This window comes from Zalophus californianus, chromosome 11 (genome assembly GCF_009762305.2).
Source record: "Zalophus californianus isolate mZalCal1 chromosome 11, mZalCal1.pri.v2, whole genome shotgun sequence".
In the NCBI taxonomy this organism is placed as follows: Eukaryota; Metazoa; Chordata; class Mammalia; order Carnivora; family Otariidae; genus Zalophus; species Zalophus californianus.
Genome location: NC_045605.1, coordinates 15004729 through 15031578, shown reverse-complemented (window position 1 = coordinate 15031578; position 26850 = coordinate 15004729). Strand labels below are relative to the sequence as shown.

The 26850-nt window shown below is 48.4% G+C and overlaps 2 protein-coding genes across 12 annotated transcripts in view; one reads left to right on the top strand and one right to left on the bottom strand.

Moving 5' to 3' along the window:
- The window catches only part of IFT46 (intraflagellar transport 46), a 25419-nt gene extending 11169 nt beyond the window's left edge, over nucleotides 1–14250 (top strand). For both annotated transcript variants that reach the window (XM_027579214.2, XM_027579213.2), the window contains 10 exons: nucleotides 1908–1987; nucleotides 4714–4847; nucleotides 8042–8116; nucleotides 8261–8354; nucleotides 8794–8922; nucleotides 10350–10471; nucleotides 10832–10898; nucleotides 12707–12767; nucleotides 13050–13135; nucleotides 13760–14250. In XM_027579214.2, coding sequence (XP_027435015.1) covers nucleotides 1943–1987; nucleotides 4714–4847; nucleotides 8042–8116; nucleotides 8261–8354; nucleotides 8794–8922; nucleotides 10350–10471; nucleotides 10832–10898; nucleotides 12707–12767; nucleotides 13050–13135; nucleotides 13760–13855 — 909 coding nt within the window. In that variant the 5' untranslated portion in view covers nucleotides 1908–1942 and the 3' untranslated portion in view covers nucleotides 13856–14250. The remainder of the gene's footprint in view (nucleotides 1–1907; nucleotides 1988–4713; nucleotides 4848–8041; nucleotides 8117–8260; nucleotides 8355–8793; nucleotides 8923–10349; nucleotides 10472–10831; nucleotides 10899–12706; nucleotides 12768–13049; nucleotides 13136–13759) is intronic.
- TMEM25 (transmembrane protein 25) lies at nucleotides 14133–26850 on the bottom strand. Of its 10 annotated transcripts, XR_003517410.1 has the most exons (11): nucleotides 26778–26850; nucleotides 26190–26283; nucleotides 25609–25920; nucleotides 24632–24922; nucleotides 24288–24419; nucleotides 23934–23964; nucleotides 23680–23780; nucleotides 23460–23549; nucleotides 19418–19515; nucleotides 15762–15869; nucleotides 14133–14267 (listed from the first exon to the last, which is right to left on the bottom strand). XR_003517410.1 is itself a non-coding variant. In XM_027579207.1 (9 exons), the coding sequence occupies exons 2-9, from the start codon at nucleotides 26257–26259 to the stop codon at nucleotides 23235–23237; spliced, it is 1101 nt and encodes a 366-aa protein (XP_027435008.1). In that variant the 5' UTR covers nucleotides 26260–26283; nucleotides 26778–26850; the 3' UTR covers nucleotides 21964–23234. The 10 variants fall into 10 exon arrangements, 6 of the variants coding, with proteins under 6 accessions (XP_027435008.1, XP_027435010.1, XP_027435009.1 ...); XR_003517411.1 differs by lacking the exon at nucleotides 15762–15869 and having other exon boundaries at nucleotides 14175–14267; XR_003517409.2 differs by lacking the exon at nucleotides 14133–14267 and having other exon boundaries at nucleotides 15601–15869.

The window sequence follows — 26850 nt, the reverse complement described above, 5'->3', positions numbered from 1 at the left end:
TTTCCAGAGCTTTTCTATCATCCTGAACAGAAACTACTCGTTCAACAATAACTCTCCATTCCCCTGTCCCTGGCAGCCCCTGGTAACCTCTGTTCTACTTGGTGTCTATGACTTCATCCATTCTGTGCTCCACAAAAGTGGAATCATACAACATTTGTCCATTTGTGTCTGGCTGATTTCACTTAGCATAATGGCTTCGTGGTTCATCCATGCTGTAGCCTGTGTTCGTTTCCTTCCTTTTTGTAGCTGAATAATTTTCCACTGTATGCATAACCACGTTTTGTTTATCCACTTGTCTGTTGATGGATACTTGGGTTTTTCCACCTTTTGGGTATTGTGACTGCTGCCTGAACATGGGTGTGCAAGTATCATTTGAGTTCCTGCTTTCAATCTTATAGAGATAGAGATAGAGATAGAGATATGTATATATATATATATGTATGTATATACATACCTAGACAAGGTTTTTGATCTGAGCATGTATATAATCTTGCCGGCCATGGACATTATCATTTGTTTTCAGTTTGGGCAATGTAGTAGGCTGAAAAATGGTGTTTAACTGGTGTTAATTTGATTTAGAAATCATTGAACATGGGGCGCCTGGGTGGCACAGTCGGTTGAGTGGCTGCCTCTTGGTTTCGGCTCAGGTTGTGATCTCAGAGTCATGAGATCGAGCCCCAGGTTGGGCTCCACACTCTGCATGGAGTCTGCTTGGGATTCTCTCTCCCTCTCCCTCTGCCCCCACCTAAAATAAATAAGTCTTTTTTAAAAAGCGATCATTGAACATGGTTTTCGTGCGAGTTACTTATATCTGATTATACTTTTATTTATTTTTTTTAAAAGATTTTATTTATTTATTTCAGAGAGAGAGAGAATGAGAGATAGAAAGCACGAGAGGGAAGAGGGTCAGAGGGAGAAGCAGACTCCCTGCTGAGCAGGGAGCCCGATGTGGGACTCGATCCCGGGACTCCAGGATCATGACCTGAGCCGAAGGCAGTCGCTTAACCAACTGAGCCACCCAGGCGCCCCTATCTGATTATACTTTTAATTGTTCAGACTATTTTTATTGCTATCATATAGAGGCTGATTCAGACTTATATTTGTGACTATTATTTGCCAGGAGCTGGGTCAGTTCCTTTCACTTGAGTTTTGTCATTTGATCCTTACAACAGTTCTGAGGGATAAATGTTACTGCCTTCCTTCAGATGTGGGAATACTGAGACTCAGGCTAAGTCATTTTGTCCATGTCATAGAGTTGTTCTCTAATCCCAGTCTTCTATCAATCCAGCCCTCTTATCACTTTATTAATTACTAACCTCATTTTGCCAATGTGTAAAGTAAGAGCAGATTTTATATGATTTATGTAACAGCAGATAATCAACTAGTATAATGTCTAATCTAATGCCTTACGCACAGTAATGCTTAGTAGATATCTCCTGAATTGAGTCAACAGAGCCATGGCTAGAATTCAGTCTCCTGTCCTTTAACTAGATATTCTTTTTTTTTTTTTTTTAATTTTTATTTATTTGACAGAGAGAGACACAGCTAGAGAAGGAACACAAGCAGGGGCAGTGGGAGAGGGAGAAGCAGGCCCTGTTCCATAAAACAGAACAAAAAATATTATAAACTAAAAATATTTGTCTTTGGGCATCTGGGTGGCTCAGTTGGTTAAGCAACTGCCTTCGGCTCAGGTCATGATCCTGGAGTCCCAGGATCGAGTCCCGCATCGGGCTCCCTGCTCAGCAGAGAGTCTGCTTCTCCCTCAGGCCTTCTTCCCTCTCATGCTCTCTCTCTACCATTCTCTCTCTCTCTCAATAAATAAATAAAAATCTTAAAAAATAAAAAAATAAAAATATTTGTCTTTAAAAATCATCTTAATAATCTAAAGGGAAAACTTTTCTCCTAAGGACTTCTTCATCCCGCCCGTCTTCCTACCAAGACTATGGCTGACAGTAGCAACAATGAGTATGGAGAGGAAAACAACAAGGTATGGTACAACCCACAGCTTCTCGTGGACTTTCTTGCTTTGAGTTGTTGGTAGTTCGTTTGCGGTGACAGTAGTTCAGTAGTAAACATTTCTTGGATACTCACCTCCAGGGGTTGGGTTGGGTACGTTTGAGCTCATGTAGGAAAATCAGGAGCAAAGAGTCTTAAGATTTTGATTCCTTCAGGAGTAAAGCCTACTAGCACAGCTGACTTTTTGGTGAGGAATTTCATATAGCACAGGCCGGTGCTTTGCAAACTTTACTGATCGTAAGAATCAAGTAGGATACTTATCTTTAACAATACGTATTTCCAGTAGTGCCCACCTGAAACTACTGAATCAGAATCTTGAAGGTAAAAGCCTGAGAATTTATATTTTTAGCAAGCACTCCAAGTAATTCTTATGATAAAGCAAGTTTGGAATTACTGGTCTAGCCATCTGTTCATTGTCAACATTTGGGATACTGCCAATATTTTGTGAAAGAGACTTTAATTTTGAAGTTTTAAGACCCAGATGTCACTTTGTTGTTGTTCTGTGAACCTAGAGGATTACTGTTTCTGAATGAAAGACGGAAAGGTGCCTGCAGCTCTAGGCAGGACCGGGAAGCTGTGCACATGCTCTGCTTAACAGCCATTGTGTCCGGTCTTAACGCGAAATCCAGGGTTACTTTTTTTTTTTTTTTAAGATTTATTTGAGGGGCACCTGGGTGGCTCAGTCAGTTAAGCATCTGCCTTCGGCTCAGGTCATGATCCCGGGGTCCTGGGATCGAGCCCTGCATCAGGCTCCTTGCTCAGTGGGGAGCCTGCTTCTCCCTCTCCCTCTGCCTGCCACTCCCCCTGCTTGTGCTCTCTCTGTCTCTGTGTCAAATAAATAAAAATCTTTTTAAAAAAAGATTTATTGATTTGAGGGGGGCGGTCAGAGGGAAATGGAGAAGGAGAGAAGCAGACTCTCTGCTCCGCAGGGAGCCCCACACAGGGCTATATCTCATGACCCTGAGATCATGACCTGAGCTAAGTCAAGAGTCAGAGGCTTAACCGACTAACATACCCAGGCACCCCCAATGGTTACATTTTAATTGTCCTTCAAGAATAGGAGCTTTGCAAACAAGCGAAGGATATCTGAAGTAATGCAAAAAGCTGTAGTAATGTAGACAGATTGCATAAAAAGTCTAAAAGGTCATAAAAAGCCTAAAAGGGCCCACTTTGGGGCGCCTGCCTGGCTCAGTGGGTGAAGCATGCGACTCTTGATCTAGGGGTCCTGAGTTCAAGCCCCACGTTGGGTGTAGAGATTACTAAAAAATATAATAAATAAAGTACTTAAAAAATAGTAGAGACACCTGGGTGGCTCAGTCCTTTGAGTGTCAGATGCTTGATTTTGGCTTAGGTCATGATCTCGGGGGCGTGAGATTGAGCCCCACCTCTGGCTCCTCCCTCATCGGAGTCTGCTTCTCTCCCTTTCTTTCTGCCCCCCCCCACATGTGCACATGCTCGCTCTCTCAAATAAATAATCTTTTTAAAAAAGTAAGTAGGGGCGCCTGGATGGCTCAGTTGGTTACGTGTCTGCCTTCAGCTCAGGTCATGATCCCAGGGTCCTGAGATTGAACCCCACATGAGGCTCCCTGCTCAGCGGGGAGCCTGCTTCTCCCTCTCCTCCCCACTCATGCTCTCTCTCACTCTCTCTGTCTCTCAAATAAATAAATAAAATCTTTTTTTTTAAGTAAATAAAGTAGTCCCACTTTGTGACTAGTGTGCTATTTTAACATCTTACCCACAAAGTAATTTTTAGGCATTTTTCTATGGCGTATAAAGCCCTCTGCCTTTAGATCAGAGATTTTGCAAAGCACAGCTTTGAAGAAGCAGACCAAAAAAAAGTGAGCAATTTCCTAAATTGACCTAATTTTGCATATTCACCCTAAATTTTTCTAGTCTCCATCATACTGTGGCCAATATTCAAGACTCATTTATCTTTCTAATTCAGTGTACAACCAGAATCAGCAGAAAGGATATATTTTTGAATGACCTTTAAATTGACCATCAGTATTCTTAAAGAGCTCCCTTTGCCAAACAAGGATAGCTTTGGCAGATTTTGAATTGAGAAAGAACAATTTGGGGCACCTGGGTGGCTCAGTTGATTAAGCATCTGACTCTTGATTTTGCCCCAGGTCATGATCTCAGGGTGTAAGATCAGAACCAACCCCCCCCCCCCACCCGGCCTGCCCTGCACTGGGCTCAGCGCTGGACATGGAGCCTGCTTAAGATTCTCTCTCTCCCTCACCCTCTGCCCCTCCCACTCTCCCTCTCTAGAAAAAAGAAAAGAAAGAACACATTAAGAGATTCTTATCAGGGATGCCTGGGTGGCTCAGTTGGTTGGGCGGCTGCCTTCGGCTCGGGTCATGATCCCAGGGTCCTGGGATTGAGCCCCACATCGGGCTCCCTGCTCAGTGGGAAGCCTGCTTCTCCCTCTGCCTGCAGCTCCCCCTGCTTGTGTTCCCTCTCTCTGACAAGTAAATAAATAAAATCTTAAAAAAAAAGAAAGTGAGGACCCAGTTTTTGGCTAAGCAGGAGTAGACAAAGGTCCTTGCGGCCTTTCTGGGGAGTGCCAGCCTCTCTTCCTGGAGAATCGGTGCCAGGCAGGAGGGTATCTGTGCGAGCACTAGGTGGGGTCGGGGCAGAGGTACACTAAGCTTCTCTCTATGTGGTGCCTTCCATGCCTGCCCTGCCCTGTCTCAGGAGAAGAAGAAGGCCTCGCAGCTGACACCTCAGCGGGGCTTCAGTGAAAATGATGATGATGATGATGATGACTCATCTGAGACGGATTCTGATGAAGATGATGATGATGAAGAGCACGGGGCCCCTCTGGAAGGGTGAGGCAATCCCCCAACCGAGGACCCCCAAGCAGGGAGGAAGACACTGGCCTGGGAGGAGATCAGTTGGGAGTGCAATTCTAGCATCTCTTTTGATCTCCCCTACTTAGGACTTTGAGATGTCTCAGAAACCAACAGAATGAATTTTCTTTCTTTTCTGGCTACACTGCCTCACTGAGTCCTGTGATGTCACTTGCATGATCTGAAACTTTGTGGACTTGGGGCTTCATGAGGATTTGCTGAATAAATCTAAAAGGTGGTCCCTGCCTTCAAGGAGCTCCCATTTTGGGAAAGGGAAAATAAAATTTATATAGATACCCAAGCAATTCTGTTTAGCAAGGAAAACACACATGCACAGGAGCATTTCTACTTTAGGCTCAGCTCCTCTTTGGAAGGGTGGAGAGCAAGTGCTTTAGGAGCCGCACATGGAGGCAGATGTTCCTGGGTGATGCTTTGGCAAAAAAAATCTCCTTACCCAGGGGCGCCTGGGTGGCTCAGTCGGTTAAGCATCTGCCTGCAGCTCAGGTTATGATCCTGGGGTCCTGGGATTGAGAGCCTCCCCACCCGCATTCGTGCTCTCTCTCTCAAATAAAATAAAATCTTAAAAAAAAAAAAAAATCTCCAGGGTGCTGGGTGGCTCAGTCGGTTAAGCATCTACCTTCGGCTCAGGTCATGATCCCAGGACACTGGGATCGAGCCCTGAGTCAGCCTCCCTGCTTCTCCTTCTCACGCCTGCTCGTGCTCTCTCTCACTATCTCTCTTTCTCTCAAATAAACAAAAAATCTAAAAAAAAAAAAAAATCTCCTTACCCTGTTCTAGCCCACATGCTAGATGAGTCATGACCCATCCCTAGAGGTTTTAATCAAAGTGGATTCTAAGGCCCATCCATTTCAAATACCATTACTGTTAAAGTGATGATGGTGTAGCCATCAGTAGGATTCCATCTGGCCATTGAAAGCACTCTCCACACTGCAAAGAACAATCTCCAAGAGAGTGTTAAATTTTTAAAAGGTATAAAGAGTATTTATGTTGTGCTACCATGTGTATAAAACAAATATTACAAGACTATCTCCAGGAAACACTAGAGACTAATAATAGTGATTACATTGGAGGAGGGACTTGGTGGAAAGGGGACAAGGGTGGAAGTGAGCCGTAACTTCTACTATAGACATTTGTACCTTTTCCTTTATATCATCTGTATGTATCACTTATTAAATAGTTTAATAAAAATAAGTTACCTGTGGATCATCCACCTGCAGGTAGACACTAAGTAAATGAGACAAAGGTTTAATTGCAGACTGGCTTTTCATGCTTCCCAGTTTACTTCATGATCATATGCTGCTTTCATAAATTATAATCTGGGGAAATGGAAACTTCATATCAATAATATGTTTAATTTTTTAAGTTACTCTCCCCAGAAGGACTTTATTAATACTTTCCAAGTCACTTATGTACTTTGCCAATGTTCATTACATTTTGCTTAATTATAATTAATGTGTTCTATTTTTTTTTTACTGTATACATTTCCTGTATCAATACAAGTACTTTTTTTTTAAGATTTTATTTATTTATTTGACAGAGAGAGACATGGCGAGAGAGGGAACACAAGCAGGGGGAGTGGGAGAGGGAGAAGCAGGCTTCCCGCCGAGCCAGGAGCCCGATGTGGGGCTCGATCTCAGGACCCTGGGACCATGACCTGAGCTGAAGGCAGATGCTTAACGACTGAGCCACCCAGGCGCCCCTACAAGTACTTTTTTTTTTTTTAAGATATTTATCTATTTGAGAGAGAGAATGAGAGAGAGAGAGCATGAAAGCGGGGGAGGGTCAGAGGGAGAAGCAGACTCCCCGCCGAGCAGGGAGCCCGATGTGGGACTCGATCCCGGGACTCCAGGATCATGACCTGAGCCGAAGGCAGTTGCTTAACCCACTGAGCCACCCAGGCGCCCCAAGTACTTTTTAATAACTATACAATATTTGGGGTTCCCGGCTGGCTCATCGGTAGAGTGTGCGACTTTTTTTTTTTTTTTAAGATTTTATTTATTTGACACAGAGAGTACAGACAGGGGAAGCAGCAGAGGGAGAGGGAGAAGCAGGCTCCCCGCTGAGCAGGGAGCCCAACTCGGGGCTTGATCCCGGGACTCCAGGATCATGACCTGAGCTGAAGGCAGATGCTTAACCAATTGAGCCACCCAGGCGCCCCGAGTGTGCGACTTCTAACCTCTGGGTTGTGAGTTTAAGCCTCACATTGGTCATAGAGCTTACTTAAAAATTAATAATAACTATACAATATTCAACTTAATATACCTGTCTCTCCAGTATTGGATATTTTGTTTCTAATTTTTTACTTATATAAATAACACTGTTAAAAACATCTTTGTAAAAATTCTTACTTTTCTTGGGGCGAAGTATTTTCATGTCAGAACTTAAAATCTCGGGGCACTTGGGTGGCTCAGTCGGTTAAGTGTCTGCCTTCGGCTCAGGTCATGATCTCAGGGCCCTGGGATCGAGCCCTGAGTTGGGCTCCCTGCTCAGTGGGGAGCCTGCTTCTCCCTCTCATTCTCCCCCTGTGCTCTCTCACTTGCTCTCTCAAATAAATGAATAAAATCTTTAAAAAAAAAAAAAAAAAAGGGCGCCTGGGTGGCTCAGTCGTTAAGCGTCTGCCTTCAGCTCAGGTCATGATCCCAGGGTCCTGGGATTGAGCCCCGCTGGAAGTCGGCTTCTCCCTCTCTCACTCCCCCTGCTTGTGTTCCCTCTCTCGTGTTCTCTCTCTCTCAAATAAATAAAATAAAAATCTTTAAAAAAAAATAAAATCTCATGTTGTATCAATTATACCTCAATTAAAAAAAAGAAATTAGAATCTCATACCATACTTTCTCTTCATCCCTTCCATTCAAAAAAAGAGAAAGAATTTCTGCTACATTCTAAAATGTTTAAAAATTGTTTTAGATTTTCTGCAGTTCTTTTCTTCTTTGTCAGAGATAACTGAGCTAATTATAATCCATTTTAAAATTGCCTTGCGAACCACCTGGGAAAGGCAGATGTGGGCAGGGCACAAACCAGGTTCAGAGTCACAGGGTCTGTGGTCAAAGTGAAGGCCGGTGGCGGGGGTAGGGTAGTGGGGGCTGGTGATGAACCGGGGCTCAGTCACATCTGCTCTTCTCTGGCCACCTTGAACCATATTTTCCTTTTCCCAGGGCCTATGATCCTACAGATTATGAGCATTTGCCAGTTTCAGCTGAGATTAAGGAACTCTTCCAGTATATCAGCAGGTGAGCACTAGGCCATCCTCCCATGACCCCACCCCCTTCCTACCTCTAGTCTGAAACAAGCCTGTTCTTCCTAGATTTTTTTAGCCTGAGCAGTAAAGTTCATTTCTCTGACTTTCTCTTCCTTCCCTTTGCGATGTCTCCTAGGTACACACCTCAGTTGATTGACCTGGACCACAAACTGAAACCTTTCATTCCTGATTTTATCCCTGCTGTTGGGGATATTGACGCATTTTTAAAGGTACAGTTGACACATCCTAAAAATGACTTCTTAGGTGTTTCTTCGGACCTCTGTATTACTGTTAACAGTTCAACTAATTTCCTTGCCTAGCATTGGCTATCTTGATATATATTCTTCATTTCATTGGAGTTCTCAACCTTGCTCTCCAAATTCTGCTCATTGCTATTTAGGTAATACTTGATTATATCATTATATATTAAAAATTTGTCATTCATTTACCTCCTAATTATCAACTGTACATTTAGGGCACTGTAGACCATGTGTTTTTTATAGACAGTGTTCTAGTGCAGCATGATACAGAAAGCATGTCTTTTAATACTAGTAATAATAAAGGATGAGAAGAGTTCTTCCTCTTCAACTTATTAGAAACAACAGGTGTGACCTTTCTATGTCTGCCCCCCCCCCATTTTTTTCCTCTGTCTTCCTTTCTCCTGACCAGGTCCCACGTCCTGATGGAAAGCCTGACAACCTTGGCCTGTTGGTATTGGATGAGCCTTCTACAAAGCAGTCGGACCCCACCGTGCTCTCACTGTGGTTAACTGAGAATTCCAAACAGCACAACATCACGGTAAGATGCCAGCCGAGAGCAGAGGCTGTGCTGCTATCCGTGCCATCAGAAGGGGTGGCTCTGGTTTCAGGCCAACCCTATTTTTTTAAAAAAAGAGTTCACTGAGATATAATTTACTTACCATGAAGTTTGCCCTTTTGGATTATACAATTCAGTGATTTTAGTGTATTCACAGAACTGTACAACCATCACTGCTATCTAATTTAAGAACACTTTCATTATTCCAGAAAGAAACCTCATACCCATTAGCAGTCACTCCTCATTCCCCATTCCTTCTAGACCCTGCTAAGGACTTCAGTTCCTGAGGTACTTTTTTTTTTTAATTTTATTTATTTACGTGACAGAGAGAGAGACAGCGAGAGAGGGAACACAAGCAGGGGGAGGGGGAAGCAGGCTTGCCGCAGAGCAGGGAGCCCGATGTGGGGCTCGATCCCAGGACCCTGGGATCGTGACCTGAGCCGAAGGCGGACGCTTAACGACCGAGCCACCCAGGCGCCCCTCCTTTTTTTCAGTTTTTGAGTGGAGTTGACACACAACGTTAGGGTAGTTTCAGGTGTACAGCACAGTGATTGGACAAGTTTATACACTCCGCTGTGCTCACCCCAAGCGTGGCTGCCATCTGTCACCACACAGCGCTCTTACAGTACCACTGACCTTGCGCCATGCCTTTTATTCCTGTGACTTACTCATTCCATAACCGGAAGCCTGTATCTCCCTCTCCCCTTCACCTATTTTGCCCATCCCTCCCACCCCGTACCCTCCGGCAAACACCAGTTTGTTCCCTGTATTTATAGGTCTGATTCTGCTTTTTATTTGTTTATTCATTTTTTTTTTTACGATTCCCCATATAAGTGAAATCATATGTCACTCCTTTTCTTATGGCTGAATCACATTCCAACTGCATTGTGGTTATCCATTCTCCAGTCGTTTCCACTTTTATTAACATGCTCCTTTGAACTTGTATGTGCGTACAAGTTTTTGTGTGGGCATATATTGTTATTTCTTTTGGGTATATATGTAGGAGCGGGATTGCTGGGCTGTGTGCTAACTGCTTAACATTTTGACGAACTGCCGCACTGTTTGCCAAGCAGCTGAACCATTTTACAATCCCACCAGCAATGAGTGAGCGTTCCAGTTTGTCCGCATCCTCGCCAACACGTGGTACTGCCTGTCTCCTTTATCCCAGCCGTCCTACTCGTGCGAAATACTGTCTCAGTGTGGTCAGCCCTATATCCTGTTGACCTGCCCCCTGTGCATGGCTCCAGAAAATTTTACCAGAGTTTCGTCTTGTGTTCATTGGCTGCCGTCAGGCTTCCCCATTCATTAGCTACTTGCTGTATATGAAATAGCAGCAAGGATGAGCCATCCAATTAAAATAAGAGAGCTACTTTAATGCCATCAGCCAGGGTTTCCCCTTATTTTTCTAGCAACATATGAAAGTAAAGAGCCTAGAAGATGCAGAGAAGAATCCCAAAGCCATTGACACATGGATCGAGAGCATCTCGGAGTTACACCGTTCTAAGCCCCCTGCGACTGTGCACTACACCAGGTAAGAAATACCACCCTCTTCCCCACGGTAACCCCTGGGAACCTTCACCACCCTCAGACCCATCGCTTCTGAGAGGAGGGCCCACAGGCGGAGGACATATTGGATTAGCCTGAGGTCCTGTGGATCCTGACAGCCACTGGCTGAGATTGCAGACTTTATAAAGATTATGATTTATCTGGTATTACTTAGCCATTCTTCCAGACCCCAGATCTTGGATAAATAAGTCTGCCCAGTCTGTGTTCTCCTGAAATCCTCATGTGGCAGACTGACCACCTCCCTTCATCCCACAATCTCCTGACCCAGAGATTGCTGATGTCATCAGTCCACATTTCTTGTTCATATTTACCTCTGTCCATGTAGGCCCATGCCTGATATTGACACACTGATGCAGGAATGGTCCCCAGAGTTTGAAGAGCTTTTGGGCAAGGTAAGTGGAGAGAGCAGGAACTACAAAAGTGTGGCATTTACTTGAAGGCCCAGTGTTTGCTCTCTTCCTATATTTTTTTAAGTTGTTTTTTTTTTAATTGACCAACTTTATTTATTTGAGAGTGAGAGAGTGTGAGCACCAGCATGTAAGCAGGGGTAGGGGGAGAGGGAGAAGGAGAGAAGCAGACTCCCTGCTGAGCATGGAGCCTGACTTGGGGCTCGAGCCCATGACCCTGAGATCATGACCTGAGTCAAAATCAAGAGTCGGACACTTAACCAACTGAGCCACCCAGGCACCCCTTAAGTTTTTCTTTTTTTAAGATTTTATTTTTAAGTAATCTCTACGCCCAACATGGGGCTTGAACTTACAACCCTGAGATCAAGAATCGCATGCTCTACCGACTGAGCCAGCCAGGGGTCCCTCTCTTCCTATATTTTATTATCATTCACTTTTTAATTGGAGTATAATTCACAACAGAGACATACACATGTTAATTTTCAGCAGCTGAACAGCTTTGTGTAACAGAACACATCAGATCAAAACACAGAACATCACTAGCATCCCAGAAGCCCACTCATGCTTCCATACACTTCCACCTCCCAATGTAATCACTGTCCTGATTTTTTTTTTTTAAGATTTTATTTATTTATTTGACAGAGAGAGACACAGCGAGAAAGGGAACACAAGCAGGGGGATCGGCAGAGACAGAGGGAGCAGGCTCCCCGCAGAGCAGGGAGCCCGACGTGCGGCTCGATCCCAGGACCCTGGGATCTGACCTGAGCCGAAGGCAGACGCTTAACTGACTGAGCCACCCAGGCGCCCACACTGTCCTGATTTCTAACAGCATAGATCAACTTACCTATTTTGTGTGCTCTCTAGATCTAATCATCCTCTTTTGTGTCTTAATTTCTTTTGCTCTTAAGAAAGTTAGAAGTCCGGGCACCTGGGTGGCTCAGTCTGTTAAGCGTCTGCCTTCAGCTCAGGTCATGGTCCCAGGGTCCTGGGAACGAGCCCCCCATTGGGCTCCCTGCTCAGCAGGGAGCCTGCTTCTCCCTCTTCCTCTGCCCCTCCCCTGCTCATCTCTCTCTCTCTCTCTCTCTCTCTCTCTCTAATAAATAAATAAAATCTTTAAAAAAAAGAAAGTTAAAAGTCTTAATGGGGAAAATGTGATAGTTTAGATTCAGAAATAAAGTTCTAAGTACCAATAATTACCATTAAACAAAGTTAAAAGAGTGGTGGACTGAAAAAAATTAAATAAATATATAAATGTGATAAGATTACTGTCCAAGCAAAGAGCTCTTCCATATCAAGAAAAGGAAACTGATGAGACGCTTGGGTGGCTCAGTTGGTTACGCATCTGCCTTCGGCTCAAGTCATGATCCCTGGGTCCTAGGATTGAGTCCCGCATCGGGCTCCTTGCTCAGTGGGGAGCCTGCTTCTCCCTTTCCCTCTCCCTCTGCTGCTCCCCCTGCTTGTGCTCTCTTTCTCTCTCTCTCTGACAAACAAATAAATAAATATCTTTAAAAAAGAGAGAGAGAGGGGCGCCTGGGTGGCTCAGTCGGTTGGGCGTCTGCCTTCGGCTCAGGTCATGATCCCCGGGTCCTGGGATCGAGCCCCGCATTGGGCTCCCCGCTCCGCGGGAGGCCTGCTTCTCCCTCTACCACTCCCCCTGCTTGTGTTCCTGCTCTCACTGTGTCTCTCTCTGTCAAATAAATAAATAAAATCTTAAAAAAAAAAAAAAAGAGAGAGGTGCTGGCCCCAGTGAAACCTCAGCCTTCTGACTCTGGTCCATCCCATGCTCGTCCTAGGTGAGCCTGCCCACAGCAGAGATTGACTGCAGCCTGGCGGAGTACATTGACATGATCTGTGGTAAGCTCTTCCATCCCTTCCTTTTCTCCGTCTCTGGACGAATACACTGTGGGCTTTTGCAAAGGCTCCTTTGCTCTGGGAAGATAGCATCTTGAGTTACAGCCAGTTTGCTGTTTGGCAGCACTGAAGGTGGTATTTGGGCTCATGTGACTCCCCACCAGGTATCAGCCCCCAGAGTCATAGCGACACATCCCATCTGGGAGGGCCATGGCCATCCTAAACATAAATGCCCCATAATTCCCAGTTGTGTTTGGTTCTGCTCATGGGAGCTCTTGATTTCAGCCATCCTAGACATCCCTATCTACAAGAGTCGGATTCAGTCCCTGCACCTGCTCTTCTCCCTCTACTCGGAATTCAAGAACTCACAGGTAAGACTAGGGCAGAGAGTGCCTTCTGCCGTAGTGAGGAACGCTCCAGTCTCTACTCTTCCGAGTCAGCTGGGATTTGCCCTTGGACAAGGAAGGATGTTTTTGCAAGACTTAACCATCGCCCTTCCCTGTCATTCGAAGAACAGCAAGCAGGAAGTGTGGGGCTTTCACAGGGAGGGAAGCCGAAGAGCTGTAGGCCTTTGGCCTGGGGGACACGCCAGGGACACTCACCACAGGGCTTAAGGAATGGATGCAGGGCAGAAGGAAAAAAGGGGTTCATCTTTGAAGGGGGAGGGGCAAATTTCTAGCTGTTTTTCAAAGACAGCACCAAGGAATTGTTCTGAAAGTAGAACTGGGGAGGGCACATTCTGCGTGGAGCACTGGGTGTTATGCACAAACAATGAATCATGGAACACTACATCAAGAACTAATGATGTAATATATGGTGATTAACAGAACAATAAAAAAAAAATATAAAAAAATGATTTTCCACGTGTTAAAAAAAAATGAAAGAAGAACTGGGGAAGAATTGGAGCTTAACGGGCTGTAAAGAGGTTAGTTCTTGCTCAGATGCAGCAGCTAGCATACCAGATACTCCATGTACCCTCTCCTCTTTCCTCACAGCATTTTAAAGCTCTAGCTGAAGGCAAGAAAGCATTCACCCCTCCATCCAACTCCGCTTCCCAAGCTGGAGATGCAGAGACATTAACCTTCAGCTGAGACACCCCCCCGCCCCCGGGTCTCTCTGCTCCCAGGCTGAGCTGCCGCCTCTGCCCTGGCTGCGGCGACACAGTCATCAGCCACGTGGCGACCGCGCCTGCACCACAGCCTGACTCGGACGTGGACATCCTGCTGCCCTCTCTGCCAGAAAGTACTGCGTGTGTTCCTTAAATGGCTTCTGCCTGTCTCCGCTTTTCCTCCCGTGGGAATTATGCACCTACACCACTGTGGGGACTTGAGTTAGAAGAACAGAAGGACTGGAACGTCTGGGATTCCAGGGTGCTCAGGTTGGGAGGAAAGCTTCAAAGATGTTCTTTTTGAGACAGCGATGGAGTTCTTTTCTTTCATTCTTAACGTTATTGGCAAAGATTTTGCAAATAAAATGCTCTATCTTCCAGGTTGTCCTGCTCTTCTATAATATGAAAGAGAAAAGACAGACTGAGCATAAGGCAGAGCTAAGGATCAGCCCCAGTAATGGCATGAAGTGAACAGTGGTTTCAGCAAATCAACTTTGTGAAAGAAAACCACATCCCTCGCCTCCGGGATTGGCAGTAGAGGGCGATCATCTTCTCCCAGAACTGATTTTTCCTAGGGGTCTCTCACCAGTTACTGCTGCCGCTGCTTACAGTTTACCTGCCTGTCTAGCTCCAGACCTGTCTGGTTGTGGTCTCCAGAGAGCCTAGCTGTCGCACCATCTGGGTGAGAGGTGATTGTGCCCCGGACGATTGAGGAAGCGGTGATGGGGGTATAGATGGGACGATTCAGGAAATCATTTGGAGGCTGTATCAGCCAAGCTCCAGTCAGGAAGTCAGAAAACGTGCTAGTTCATTCTTTCTTTTTTCTTTTTAGAGGGTTGGGGGGGGGGGGGGCAGAGGGAAAGAGAATCTGAAGCAGGCTACACCTACCCTGGAGCCCAATCTCACGACTCCGAGATCATGACCTCAGCTGAAATCAAGAGTCGGACACTTAACTGACCGTGCCACCCAGGCGCCCCCGTGCTAGTTATTCTAACACGGGGTGTTAACGATGGGAAATTGGTCACAAAGCGTTGGAAGGGCTGACAGAGCAAAAGGGAGAAGGGAAGGTGGGCTGCTGGAAGGAGAGGTTCAAGGGGAGGCACCTGCTGCAGGTGCCGGAGGCAGAAGGGCTGCTGCAGTGGTCTCGAGGGGCTGAGGGGGCGCCACACCGAAGCACTAAAGTCCGCATGCCCTCATCCCACTACCAGATCAGCCCTGAGTAATGGCTGCGACTTCCTTTCTCCTACCTTCTCGTATCCTGCGGGCGCCTCCCACTGGCAGAAATCAATAGCTGGCAGGGGAATTTGGAAACCCAGCCATAGAAAACAGAAGGGAGGGTGTGGGGCTGAGAGGCAACAGATAGATAACCAGGAGAGGTAGAACCACAGACCTTGCTGGTAGACTGGATGTGGGGGACAGAAGGCAAGGAATCGGGGATGACACCCAGGTGTTTGGGCTTGAGCAGCTGAAGGGGTAAAGGAGCCAAGTACAGATGTGGGGGGAAGTAGGGCAAGAACTGATTGGAGGGGAGAATTACATTAAAGTGCTACACTGTCAGCCTAATCTATATTGATTTGGATCATATTTTTTTTTTTTAAGATTTTATTTATTTATTTGACAGAGAGAGAGAGACAGCGAGAGCGGGAACACAAGCGGGGGGAGCGGGAGAGGGAGAAGCAGGCTTCCCGCGGAGCAGAGAGCCCGATCCCAGGACCCTGAGATCATGACCTGAGCCAAAAGGCAGATGCTTAACGACTGAGCCACCCAGGCGCCCGATTTGGATCATATTTTAGTGAGGAAGTGGATTCACAAAGGTGGAATCTGCAAATAACACGGATCAAGTGTACTTCCTGCCGAAGAAGGCACTGTTAACCATGGCCTTTGCTTACCTCGCTGCTCCTTTATATCCAGCGCAGCCCCCCAGTGACCATCTCAGGCGCTCCTCTCTCTGCCTCAGTGCCTGTCCTTACTCCCTGCTGACTCCTTGCTCTGTGGCCCTAGAAAAAATCCAGTAACTTATATACCTCAGTTAACCTAGCTATGAAACAGTTACAATAAACACTAATCAACTGTCAGGCTTGTCCCATGGGCAAAATTACATGAAAAGATTAAGTGCCCCCAAATGTAATATGTAGTAATTATGTTACTAAGTATAAATTTTCAACTAGGCCTCCTAAAACTGCACTTGGCTACTTCTCCCTACCTGGAGATCCTCATTTTCCATACTCCCCCTAGGCAAACTGCAAAACCAATCTGCTTGCCCTGCTCTACCCATGATTCAGGAAGCCCCCGTTCTTCTTCTTTTTTTCAAGATTTTATTTATTTATGAGAGAGAGAGAGTATGAGCACGGTGAAGGGCAGAGGGAGAAGCAGACTCCCCGCTGAGGAGGGAGCCCGATGTGGGACTTGATGTGGGCCTCAATCCCTGGACTCCAGGATCATGACCTGAACTGAAGGCAGACGCTTAACCAACTGAGCCGCCCAGGTGCCCGGGAAGTCCCTTTTCTAACTAAACTTTTATGCACGCTATTTCCCTTGCTTGAAGTGTCCCTCACCTTCTCTGCTGGTCCTAGGCTTTTGACATTTGGAAATAAACATTGAACACCATATTCACATCTCATTCCTTCCTTTAACCCTATACAATGACAGTATAAGAATAATAATTTCATTTTTTGTTTTTAAAGATTTTATTTATTTATTTGACAGAGAAAGACAAGGCGAGAGAGGGAACACAGGCAGGGGGAGCGGGAGAGGGAGAAGCAGGCCTCCCGCGGAGCAGGGAGCCCGATGCGGGGCCCGATCCCAGGACACTGGGATCATGACCTGAGCTGCAAGGCACATGCTCAATGACTGAGCCACCCAGGCGCCCCAAGAATAATAATTTTGAAAAAGATATAGACCAGCAAGGATTGATAATAGGAAAGAAAATGACAGAAGACTAGGCAGCAACATTTTTGGAAGATGGATAAGTGGTAATTGATTTAGTGGGGTGGGGGGGAGTCTGAAATTTGCCTATAGAGGAGAAAGACAGAGGAACCAGTAAGAAGTGAGCCACATCATGCTGCAGAACCCCGGGAAGGATCAGGGATTGAAGCTGCCAGATATTCCTGACGGCACGCATGCAGGGTGGGGCTGAAAACAGGAGAATTCGTTGAAGGTGTGTAGAAGGATTAAATCCCCAGAAATGTCCCCCTCTGTGCTGCCCACCTCTCTATCGCAACAGAAGATAGTCACCTTTGAACCAGGGAGGCTCTGGACATGAAAACACCAAGCCACTATGAGGACAGCAGTAAGGGGCCATATTTAAAAGAAGTGGATAAAACAGAGGAGTGAGGAATGAGATCCTCAGCCCTTTCCCATGCTTATTTATGCCTCCAAAGCAGAATATTGGAAGAGTCCCCTCGGCAAACTGATCAGCCAAAAAGAAGAGAGCTTTAGACACTGACATGGAGTCTTTAAGCACATGTCCAGGTCCCTACCGCCCCATCAGCTTCCAATCAGCTTTCTGGGTATCTCGTTCTTGTGTGTGTACACCTGTTTGCAACTCTCATTTTAAATATGAAAGTACAGAGATCACTGGACTTTGAAGAAAGCCAGAAAAACAGAGACTAAAACTGGCAAAACAAAGCAGGTAAGCTAAGGGGAAAAAATTAGTAATATTCATAGACCAGGTCTCAAACTTGGTTGCACATTAGAATCAACTGGGGATCTTCTCTCTCTCTCTCTTTTTTTTAAGAGAGCACATGCACAAGCAGGGATGGGGGTGGAGGGGAGGATCAGAGGGAGAGAATCTTTTTTTGGGGTAAAGATTATTTATTTATTTATTTGACAGAGAGAGAGTGGGGGCACAAGTAGGCAGAGTAGCAGGCAGAGGAAGAGAGAGAAGCAGGCTCCCCAGTGAGCAGGAAGTCTGACGTGGGGCTCAATCCCAGGCCCTGGGATCATGACCAGAGCTGAAGGCAGCCACTTAACCAACTGAGCCACCCGGGTGCCCCGGGAGAGAGTGATTCTTAAGCAGGATCCATGCCCAGCACAGAGCCAGACACGGGGCTTGATCTCAAGACCCCGACATGACTGAGTCAAAATCAAGAACTGGATGCTTAACTGACTGAGCCACCCAGGTGCCCGCAACTGGAGATATTTTATTTTATTATGTTTTTAATTTTTTTTAGTTAAGTTCTACACCCAATGTGGGGCTCAGACTCACAACCCTGAGATCAAGAGTCACATGCTCCACCAACTGAGCCAGCCAGGTGCCCCAACTGGAGATCTTTCAAGAAAAGTTTCTTTGAGTTGCCTGGGTGGCTCAGTTGGTTAAGCATCTGCCGTCGGCTCAGGTCATGATCCCAGGGTCCTGGGATCGAGTCCCGCATCAGGCTCCCTGCTCAGCAGAGAGTCTGCTTCTCCCTCTTCCTCTGTGATCTTTTTCACTTTCACTCTCTCAAATAAATAAAATCCTTTAAAAAAAGAACAAAAATAAAAACATGTTTTTTTTTTAAGATTTTATTTATTTATTCATGAGGGACAGAGGGAGAGAGAGAGAGAGAGAAGCAGAGGGAGAAGCAGGCTCCCAAGGAGGAGGGAGCCCGATGCAGGACTCGATCCCAGGACCCTGGGATCATGACCTGAGCCGAAGGCAGACGCTTAACCATCTGAGCCACCCAGGTGCCCCCCAAAAATGTTTATTTATTTTAAAGATTTTATTTATTCATTTGAGACAGAGAGATAGAGAGAGAGATGAGCAGGGGGAGCGATAGAGGGAGAAGGAGAAACAGACTCCCCGCTGAGCAGGGAGCTGGGCGGAGGGCTCGATCCCAGGACCCTGGGATCATGACCTGAGCCGAAGGCAGACACTTAACCAACTGAGTCACCCAGGCGCCCTGAAAAACATGTTTTAAAAAAATTGAAAAGCCTTTAGCCAAATTATCTTTAAAAAAAAAAAAAGAAGATTCAAATAACTAAAATCAGAAATGAATGTGGAGATAGTAATACCAATTCCACAGAAATAAAAAGTAGAGAGTACTATGAACAACTGTATGCCAACAAATTGGATAACCATTGAGTAATGTATAGAATTGTTAAATCAGTATGTTTGTACCCCTGAAACTAATATACCATTGTGTGTTAATTATAAATTTTTTGGAAAGTACCTAAGGGGGGGCACCTCTTGATCTCGGGGTCGTTTGTTTGAGCCCCACAATGGGGTAGAGATTGCTTAAAAAAAAAAAAAGTACTTGGGGCGCCTGGGTGGCTCAGTTGGTTAAGCGACTGCCTTCGGCTCAGGTCGTGATCCTGGAGTCCTGGGATGGAGTCCGGCATCGGGCTCCCTGCTCAGCGGGAAGCCTGCTTCTCCCTCTGACCCTCCCTCTCATGTGCTCTCTCTCTCTCATTCTCTCTCAAATAAATAAATAAATAAATAAAATCTTAAAAAAAAAAAAGTACCTAAGGTCAGATCACTCAGGGCCTCCCAGGCAATAAGACAGTTGAACAGATTTAACAAAAAGGAAGATTGAACAGATTAAATTAGTGGCAACAACTCACTCACCTACATAGTATGCAGCCAGCCCCTCCTGTCATGGTGTCACGGTAAGCACAGGATGCTTCCTTATCTTTTGATTGTGGGTTGGACCATGTGACTTTGCTCTGGGAGGTGAAAAACCAGTAACAAATTGGTTAACCCAAATGAAATGAACAAATTCCTAGAAATATAAAGTAGAAAGTCTGAAAGACCGATAGCTAATAAGGAGATTGAATTGATAATCAAAATTTTTAAATCAAAGTAGAACAGGTAGGTTGCTGGTTAGCAGGGAATGGGGGGGTGGAAGAAATGAGTGAATTTTTTTTTTTTTTTTAATAAATTGAATAGGGGCGCCTGGATGGCTCAGTCATTAAGCGTCTGCTTCGGCTCAGGTCATGGTCCCAGGGTCCTGGGATCGAGCCCCGCATCGGGCTCCCTGCTGAGCATGGAGTCTGCTTCTCCCTCTGACCCTCTTCCCTCTCATGCTCTCTCTCTCTCATTCTCTCTCAAGTAAATAAATAAAATCTTTAAAAATAAATAAATAAATAAAATAAAGATTTTATTTATTTGACAGGGATACAGTGAGAGAGGGAACACAAGCAGGGGGAGTGGGAGAGGGAGAAGCAGGCTCCCCGCGGAGCAGGGAGCCCGATGCGGGGCTCTATCCCAGGCCCCTGGGATCATGACCTGAGCCGAAGGCAGACGCTTAACGACTGAGCCACCCAGGCGCCCCGTCAGATGAAATTTATAGTGAAATGTACAAATCAAATTACCATTTGATTTTTTTAAAAAGATTTATTTGAGAGTGAGTCAGAGAGCACAAACGGGGGTGGGGTGGAGAAGCAGAGGGAGAAACAGACTCCCCCCTGAGCAGTGAGTCCCGGGGCTCGATCCCAGGACCCTGGGATTATGACCTGAGCCGAAGGCAGACGCTTAACAACTGAGCCACCCAGGCGCCCTTACCATTTGATGATTTTTAAAACTACAACTTTATTGGGGTGCCTGGCTGGCTCAGTTGGTGGAACATGCAATTCTTGATTTCAGGTTTGTGAGTTCAAACCCCATGCTGGGGGTAGGGTTTACTTTAAAAAAAAAAAAAGTACAGCTTTATTGAGATATAATTTGTACTTTATAAAGTTCACCCTTGTAAAGTGTACAGTTCAGTGGTTTTTTGGGTCTGTTCACAACGTTGTGCCTTGATCACCACTAATTCCAGAACATTTTTATCACCGCAAAAGAAACCCCACATTCATTAGCAGCCATTCTCCATTCTTCCCTCCCTCCAGTCCCTGGCAACCACTAACTTATTCTGTCTCTGCAGAATTGCCCATTCTGGGCATTTCATATATATGGAGTCACAGATGGTCTTTTGGATTTGGCTTCTTTCACTCAGCACGTTTTCAAGGTTCACCCAAGTTGTAATTTGATGGGCTTTGAACTGCATAATGAGCAGGGGCTTCTTCATCAGCATTTCTCAGAAAGGAGTCTTTACCTTTCATCAAATTCTCCAAGGGGGCTGGGACTCAACAAAGGAGCAAGGAATCTCTAAGGGAAAACTAGAACACTGGTTTCAAAGTCCACCCCTTTGCAAATACTTGCAAGGGCAAATTTGCCAGGAAGAACCCACCTTTCTGCAGAAGTAAGACCTTGAGGGTAGCTGAGAGGAGCACAAGGCTTGTAGCCTTGCCAAAGAACCATCAAGGAAGGGGCTCCAGGACCTCCCAAAGGAAACAGTGGACGACCGTCACCAGAGGCACCCTGGCTTCTAAAGGTTCTGGGGCCACAAAGCAGCTTACATGCAAAACCAGTAGAGGCTGGGACAGCCTCAGCCACTCCCATGGAGGCCAACCCTAATGAACAACTGAGAAGCAGGGAGGTGGGTGGAGAACCCAGAACTATGCAAGCCAAGCCCATCTGTTGCTCAGAAAAGGATATAAATTTGCCCTCAGAAAATTCTCATTTCTAGGGCACCTGGGTGGCTCAGATGGTTAAGCGTCTGCCTTCGGCTCAGGTCATGATCCCAGGGTCCTGGGATCAAGTCCTGCATCGGGCCCCCTGCTCAGCAGGGAGCCTGCTTCTCCCTCTGCCTCTCTCTCTCTCTTCCTGTCTCTTAACAAATAAATAAATAAAATCTTTAAAAAGAAAGAGAACTCTCATTTCTAGTCTTTTCCCCTGTTCTCCAGAAAAAAAAAAAAATTTTTTTTTTTTAAATCACAGCCTAGTCTGAGCCTTCTGTACCTCTAACCAGGACAAAAGAGCTCAGCCTGGCTTAGCCACACTCCTGAGAGATAGGGAGTCTGCCAAGTGAGACCCAGACACTGGGTGGAGAGATAGGATCCCTGCTCTGGCACTCCCGAAACGGAGCACGCCAGCCCTGCGTTGAGAACAGTGTAATTAAAGAAATAACATTTATTTTTAAAAATAAAAGATCTGAAGCAAACAAGGTAAAGTGAGAAGATTCAACTGAGTTGAGTAGTGGGTACAGAGGTGTTTCCTCTACTCACTGTGTGATTTAAAGATTTCATTTTAAAACCATAAATGAAGAAATGAAACAGACATGTAACATTCACTCAGTCAAGTTTATTAAATTTACGGTGTGCTCAGCACTGTCCTAGGCAGTAACAGGAGAAAAATTATAAAACAAGGTATCAACTAGGGAAAAACAGACTCTGCACTATAATAATTTGCTATCATTTCCATGTTGCTTTCCAAAGAGTTCTTAGGTTGTTTTGGAGTATGTGGTCCCCCCTCTTTTTCCATGTCCCCCTAAAAGCTTCTAGCTCTGTCCAATAATGTGCCACTGTGGCTATCCCCTGAAGAACCGAGGGTGGACAGGAAGAGCGGCTTCCTGCTGAGGAGGCCGTCAGGGGCTGGCCATGGGGTCCCATGGCGGCGGAGACATGTTGAGAGGGAAACTGTCCACCCCGAGGGCTCAGGGCACTCACAGTGAATCAGAGGAAGGCCAGACTTGGGGAAGCCACAGAGAGGGCCCTGGGGCCCTCACTCACCCCCTCCCTCCCCAGGGAATGTGCTTAAAGTGCCAACACTGTAAGAAAATGATGCATAGCTATCACATGCTGCCAGGGGTGCCACCGGACTTCCCGCCTCCCTCTTTTCCTCTTGACTTGTGCTAACACCAGGCCCTGGCACCGCCAGGCCTAGGTCAGTGGGGCAGTATAGTGCCCAGTGGGGAAATGCAGAAGGTCCAATGTATAACGTATGATGCCCAAGAGGAGGCAGAAACAGAGAAGGGCGGAGAGGTATGTAGCAAAAGGGATTAGCTTGTGCTTGGCCACTGCCCCTGGGCCAGAGGTTGGTTCCCGTGTAAAGGGCAGTTTGGTTCGATACAGCTAATATCAGGGTCCTAAATTTTCCCTGAGGGAACAAGGCTGCACAGCATGGGGAGGAAACTGAAGACATGCAGGGCCCTCCCTGTCCCCCCACCGCACTGGGCACACCCTCGTGCCTGCTGTACAAAGTGCTAAGAGTACTGGTGTGTGGCAAAGGGCAGGCCCAGACCGGCCGAGCCACACCACACTTAGATGCCGGATGACCTGCAAACACACCTGCACAAAGAGCTCCATCCGCCAGGGCACGGGTGTCACTGAAGGCGCCCCCTACCTGAGTTAGAACAAGGGGCTGAGGTCCAGCTGGTGGCTCTGCCAAGGTACCTGTGCCCCTGAGGGTCAGATCATGAGGATGACACAGAGGGCACCCCAGCCAGGAGGGCAAGCAGAAGTAGCAGAGGCATGACCTCTTCCCAGTGGCAACGGGGCCAGGCAGCGGTGGCCTTGGAGGAGGAGGGGGCCCAGAAGCCAAGAGGGCACCCCCCATCTCGCCCCGCTCAGAGCCAGATCTCATCACTGCTCACACTGGACACTCGATAGATATAGCCCAGCATGGGGAGCCGGATGAAACCTGCAGGGGCAAAGATGCCCATGAGACGCAGTGAGCCTCACCGCCCGGAAGCTAGGAGAGCCCTCTCTGCCCGTGGAGGCTCTGAGGCCTCTGGCAGAAGCACAAGGGCTGGGGAGCGGAGGAGGGGGGCCGCAGGCCCATGTCTCAGTACCTCGGCTGGTGAGGAGGCCACCAGGCTCCGGGTCCAGCAGCTCTGGTCGGCTGTTATTCGGAGCCATCTGCCGGTCTGCTGGCTTCCCTGCTGGGTGACAAACGGGTGTGCCCAGGATGAGGAGTGTGCCTGATGGGGCCTAGGCCCTCCTAAGTACCAGCGTCTCTCTTTTCCTCAGAAGCACCTCTGAAGATAGAGTGGGGGCAGACAGAGGGTGTACCTCTGGAATCCGGAGTGAGGTCATTGAGCTGAAGGTTGGACGGGAGGGACATGTTCTCCCGTGGCAGGCGCACGTTGTTGAGTTTCAGGTTGTTGGAGTCACTACAGGGCGGACAGAGCCTGGGATATGCCCTGGCTCCAGCAGGCCCAGATTCCTGCTTTGGGGCCCATTCCAGAACGAGGGAGACGCCCGGTTTCCAGCTGTCCCCATGCTGCATCTCAGGTCGGCCCATCCAGCCCGCCCCAGGAAGTTACCTAGAGATCAGGGATGGGCGCCGGGAGGGGCCTAGGGAGAAAGAAATCACATGCTTTCTCTGGGAGCCCGCCCACTTGGGGGTCTCTCCCTGTGCCCTTTCAGACCCAGGACCCTCAAGCAAGGGATCTCTCCAATGCCCAGCTTTGGCTCTGGGACAGACCGGGTTCCTGCTACCTGAGTTGCAGGAACTACCTGAGTTGCATTGGGTTTTTACCCATGGACATGCCCAGGAAGATCAGCGATGACCTGTCCTGCCAAGGCCCACGTGCTGCCCTTGCTGCTCCTCCCTCTCCTTCTCCCTGCTCCTCAGCCACCCTCACCCCCCCACCCCCGCCCCACTGCTTTGGCCCTACCTTTGGTCTTCTTCTCTTTCCTGCAGACCAGGCAGGCCACCAAGGTGCTGAACCCCACCAGGGTGCCCAGGGCAAGCCCTCCAGCCACAACGATGCCCAGCAGTGGCACTTCCACTTGGGTGGCCAGTAGCCCTGCAAGGTGTGTCCTCTGGTTAGGTTCGAAGTGGGCAGGGCCCCCCAGCTCTGAGATGCCAGAGACAAGTACTACTCTGTCTTCCTTGCTCAAGGTGGCCGGCACAGCTCATTCAGAAGACTCACCCAGAGGGCACCCAGTCTTCTCATTTCTGTACTGTGATCCTGCACCCACCTGAGGCTGTGCTGGGCCAGGTGCTGGCAGTGCTCACCCGGGGCCGGAAGCGAGGCGCTGGTGACACCCACGTCGTTGGTGGCCACCACGGAGAGGTTGTGTGCCAGGCTGCGGAGCTGCAGCTGCACAGTGTGGTTGGTGAGCCAAGGGTAGTTCTGGGCATCCAGCACCAGGAAGTTGGAGGCGTTGACAGTCACCGGCCCATCCTGGTCGATCCAGGTCACATTGGCAGGTGGGTTGGCCCGCACCAGGGCAAAAAGGACAACCAGGAGGCCTGGCCCCTGAGCTTCCTGGTACTTGGCCCCGACCTGGGCAATCTCTGGTTTAACTGGTGCAAAGCAGAAGCCAATATGCTCTCACCACACCCCTCAGACTCCTTGTCCTTTCCTCCCAAACCCAGAAGGGAGCCAGGAGCTTGGGCCTCTCCTCAAGGGGGCACTGGCAAACAGGACGGCTGGGTCTGCCTGAGAAGCAGCATCTCGTAGTGATTAACAGTAGAAACACTCGGGGCGCCCGGGGGGGCTCAGTGGTTGAGCGTCTGCCTCGGGTTCAGGTCATGGTCCCAGGGTCCTGGGATTGAGCCCCGCATCGGGCTCCCCGTTTGGTGAGAAGCCTGCTTCTCCCTCTCCCACTCCCCCTACTTGTGTTTCCTCCCTCCCTCTCTCTCTCTCTCTCTCTCTCTCTCTCTCTCGGTCAAAATATAAATAAATAAAATCTTCAAAAAAACAAACACAGTAGAAACACTAGAACCAAAATGTCTCGATTTGAATCCTGGCTCTGCCTACCAGCTGTAGGACTGCAGACATATTACTTAACCAATCTGCCGCTCAGTTTTCTCATTTGTGAAATGGGGTTAACAATAATAATTACCTCATAGGATTATCCTGAGGATAATGTGAGTTAATATTTTCAAAGTGCTTAAGTGTTAAGGGGTCTATCAGACCACCTGCCTGGCGGCTGCTGGAAACCCTTGGGCAGAGAACCTCTGTCCCCGCCCACCTCAGGGGCACTCACATTGCACATTGAGGATGACAGAGGCATTAGCTGACCGGCCACTGCCGGGGTCCTGCAAGGAGCAGTTAAGCTCATGCTGGGCCCTCTGGGCAGTAACAGTGAAGGTGCTGGTGCCTCCAGAGAAGGCCTCCCCGCCCACGCTCAGCAGTCTCGAGGTGCTGGCCTCCTGCAGCTGTCCATCCAGGTACCAGGCCAATCGGGGGGTTCCAGGCCCCCCTGCCACCCGGCAGGTGAAGGCGTGCCGCTCGTTCTCCCGAAGTGCCAGCTCGGCCCAGGTCTGACCATCAATTTCTGGTGCCAATTCCCCCCAACCTGGAACACAGCAGGGGGTTCTGCGGAGAGCTGGGGGAGGGGCGGGACTGGTCTGTGACCAGCACGAGATCCAGTTACAGAAGGGCAGCAGACCAAGAGCCGGGGCACCCCGGCTCGCTCACAAGAACTGGCCGGACCGTGGGTAGGTGGCTGAGGGGAACCCAGCTCTAGTGCTCTGGGGCCTGAAGCGGGTACCCAAACCCGAGGTGAGGGGAGACAGGGGGGCTTGCCCCGAGAAGTGCTTGGCCAAAGGGTGAACGCGGGTGTACCTGAGCTCAGAAGGGCTGGCAGGAGCAGCAGTGTGTGCGGGAGGGTAGCTGGGCCTGGGGACAGCGCCATGGCGGCTCAGGCCTAGGCCCCAGGCTGCCGAAAGAAGGGGGCGGGCCTCGACGTTAGCCAGGTGACCGGAGGCAGGCTGAGTAATTCCTCCAGGAACTTACTCTCCAGAAACAAAAATAAACCGTGCACCGACACACAAATGGAGACTGACCCGCAGTGGCGAAGGCAAGGACGCCGAGCGCGAAGGCCCGAGCCCACCCAGCACGCAGCCGCCCAGCCTGCGGGCGCAGAACCGGGCGCCGCCTCCCGGGGACAAACAGGCGCCGGCCCCGGGGCGCGGAGACCGCGCGCAGCCCGCACGCGGCCCGACACACACGCGCGCGCACACGCAGACTCGCGGCGCAGGGCCCCCCCCGCAAAGGGACCGTCCTCCCGGCCCGTCTCTCCCTCGTCCCTTCCCCCTGCCATCTGTCGCCCCACGCCCACTTTCCACCCTTAGGGGTCTGGGCGTAAGTGGGCCGGAGCGGCGGGGGTCGCGCGGCAGCCCCGCGCCCCCCCATCCCCCCAGGGCGGCTCACCTGGCGCCCTCCCCGCGCTCAGCACAAGCGACTGCTCAGGTCTGCGGGGCGCTGCAGTCCGCGGCGGGGCCGG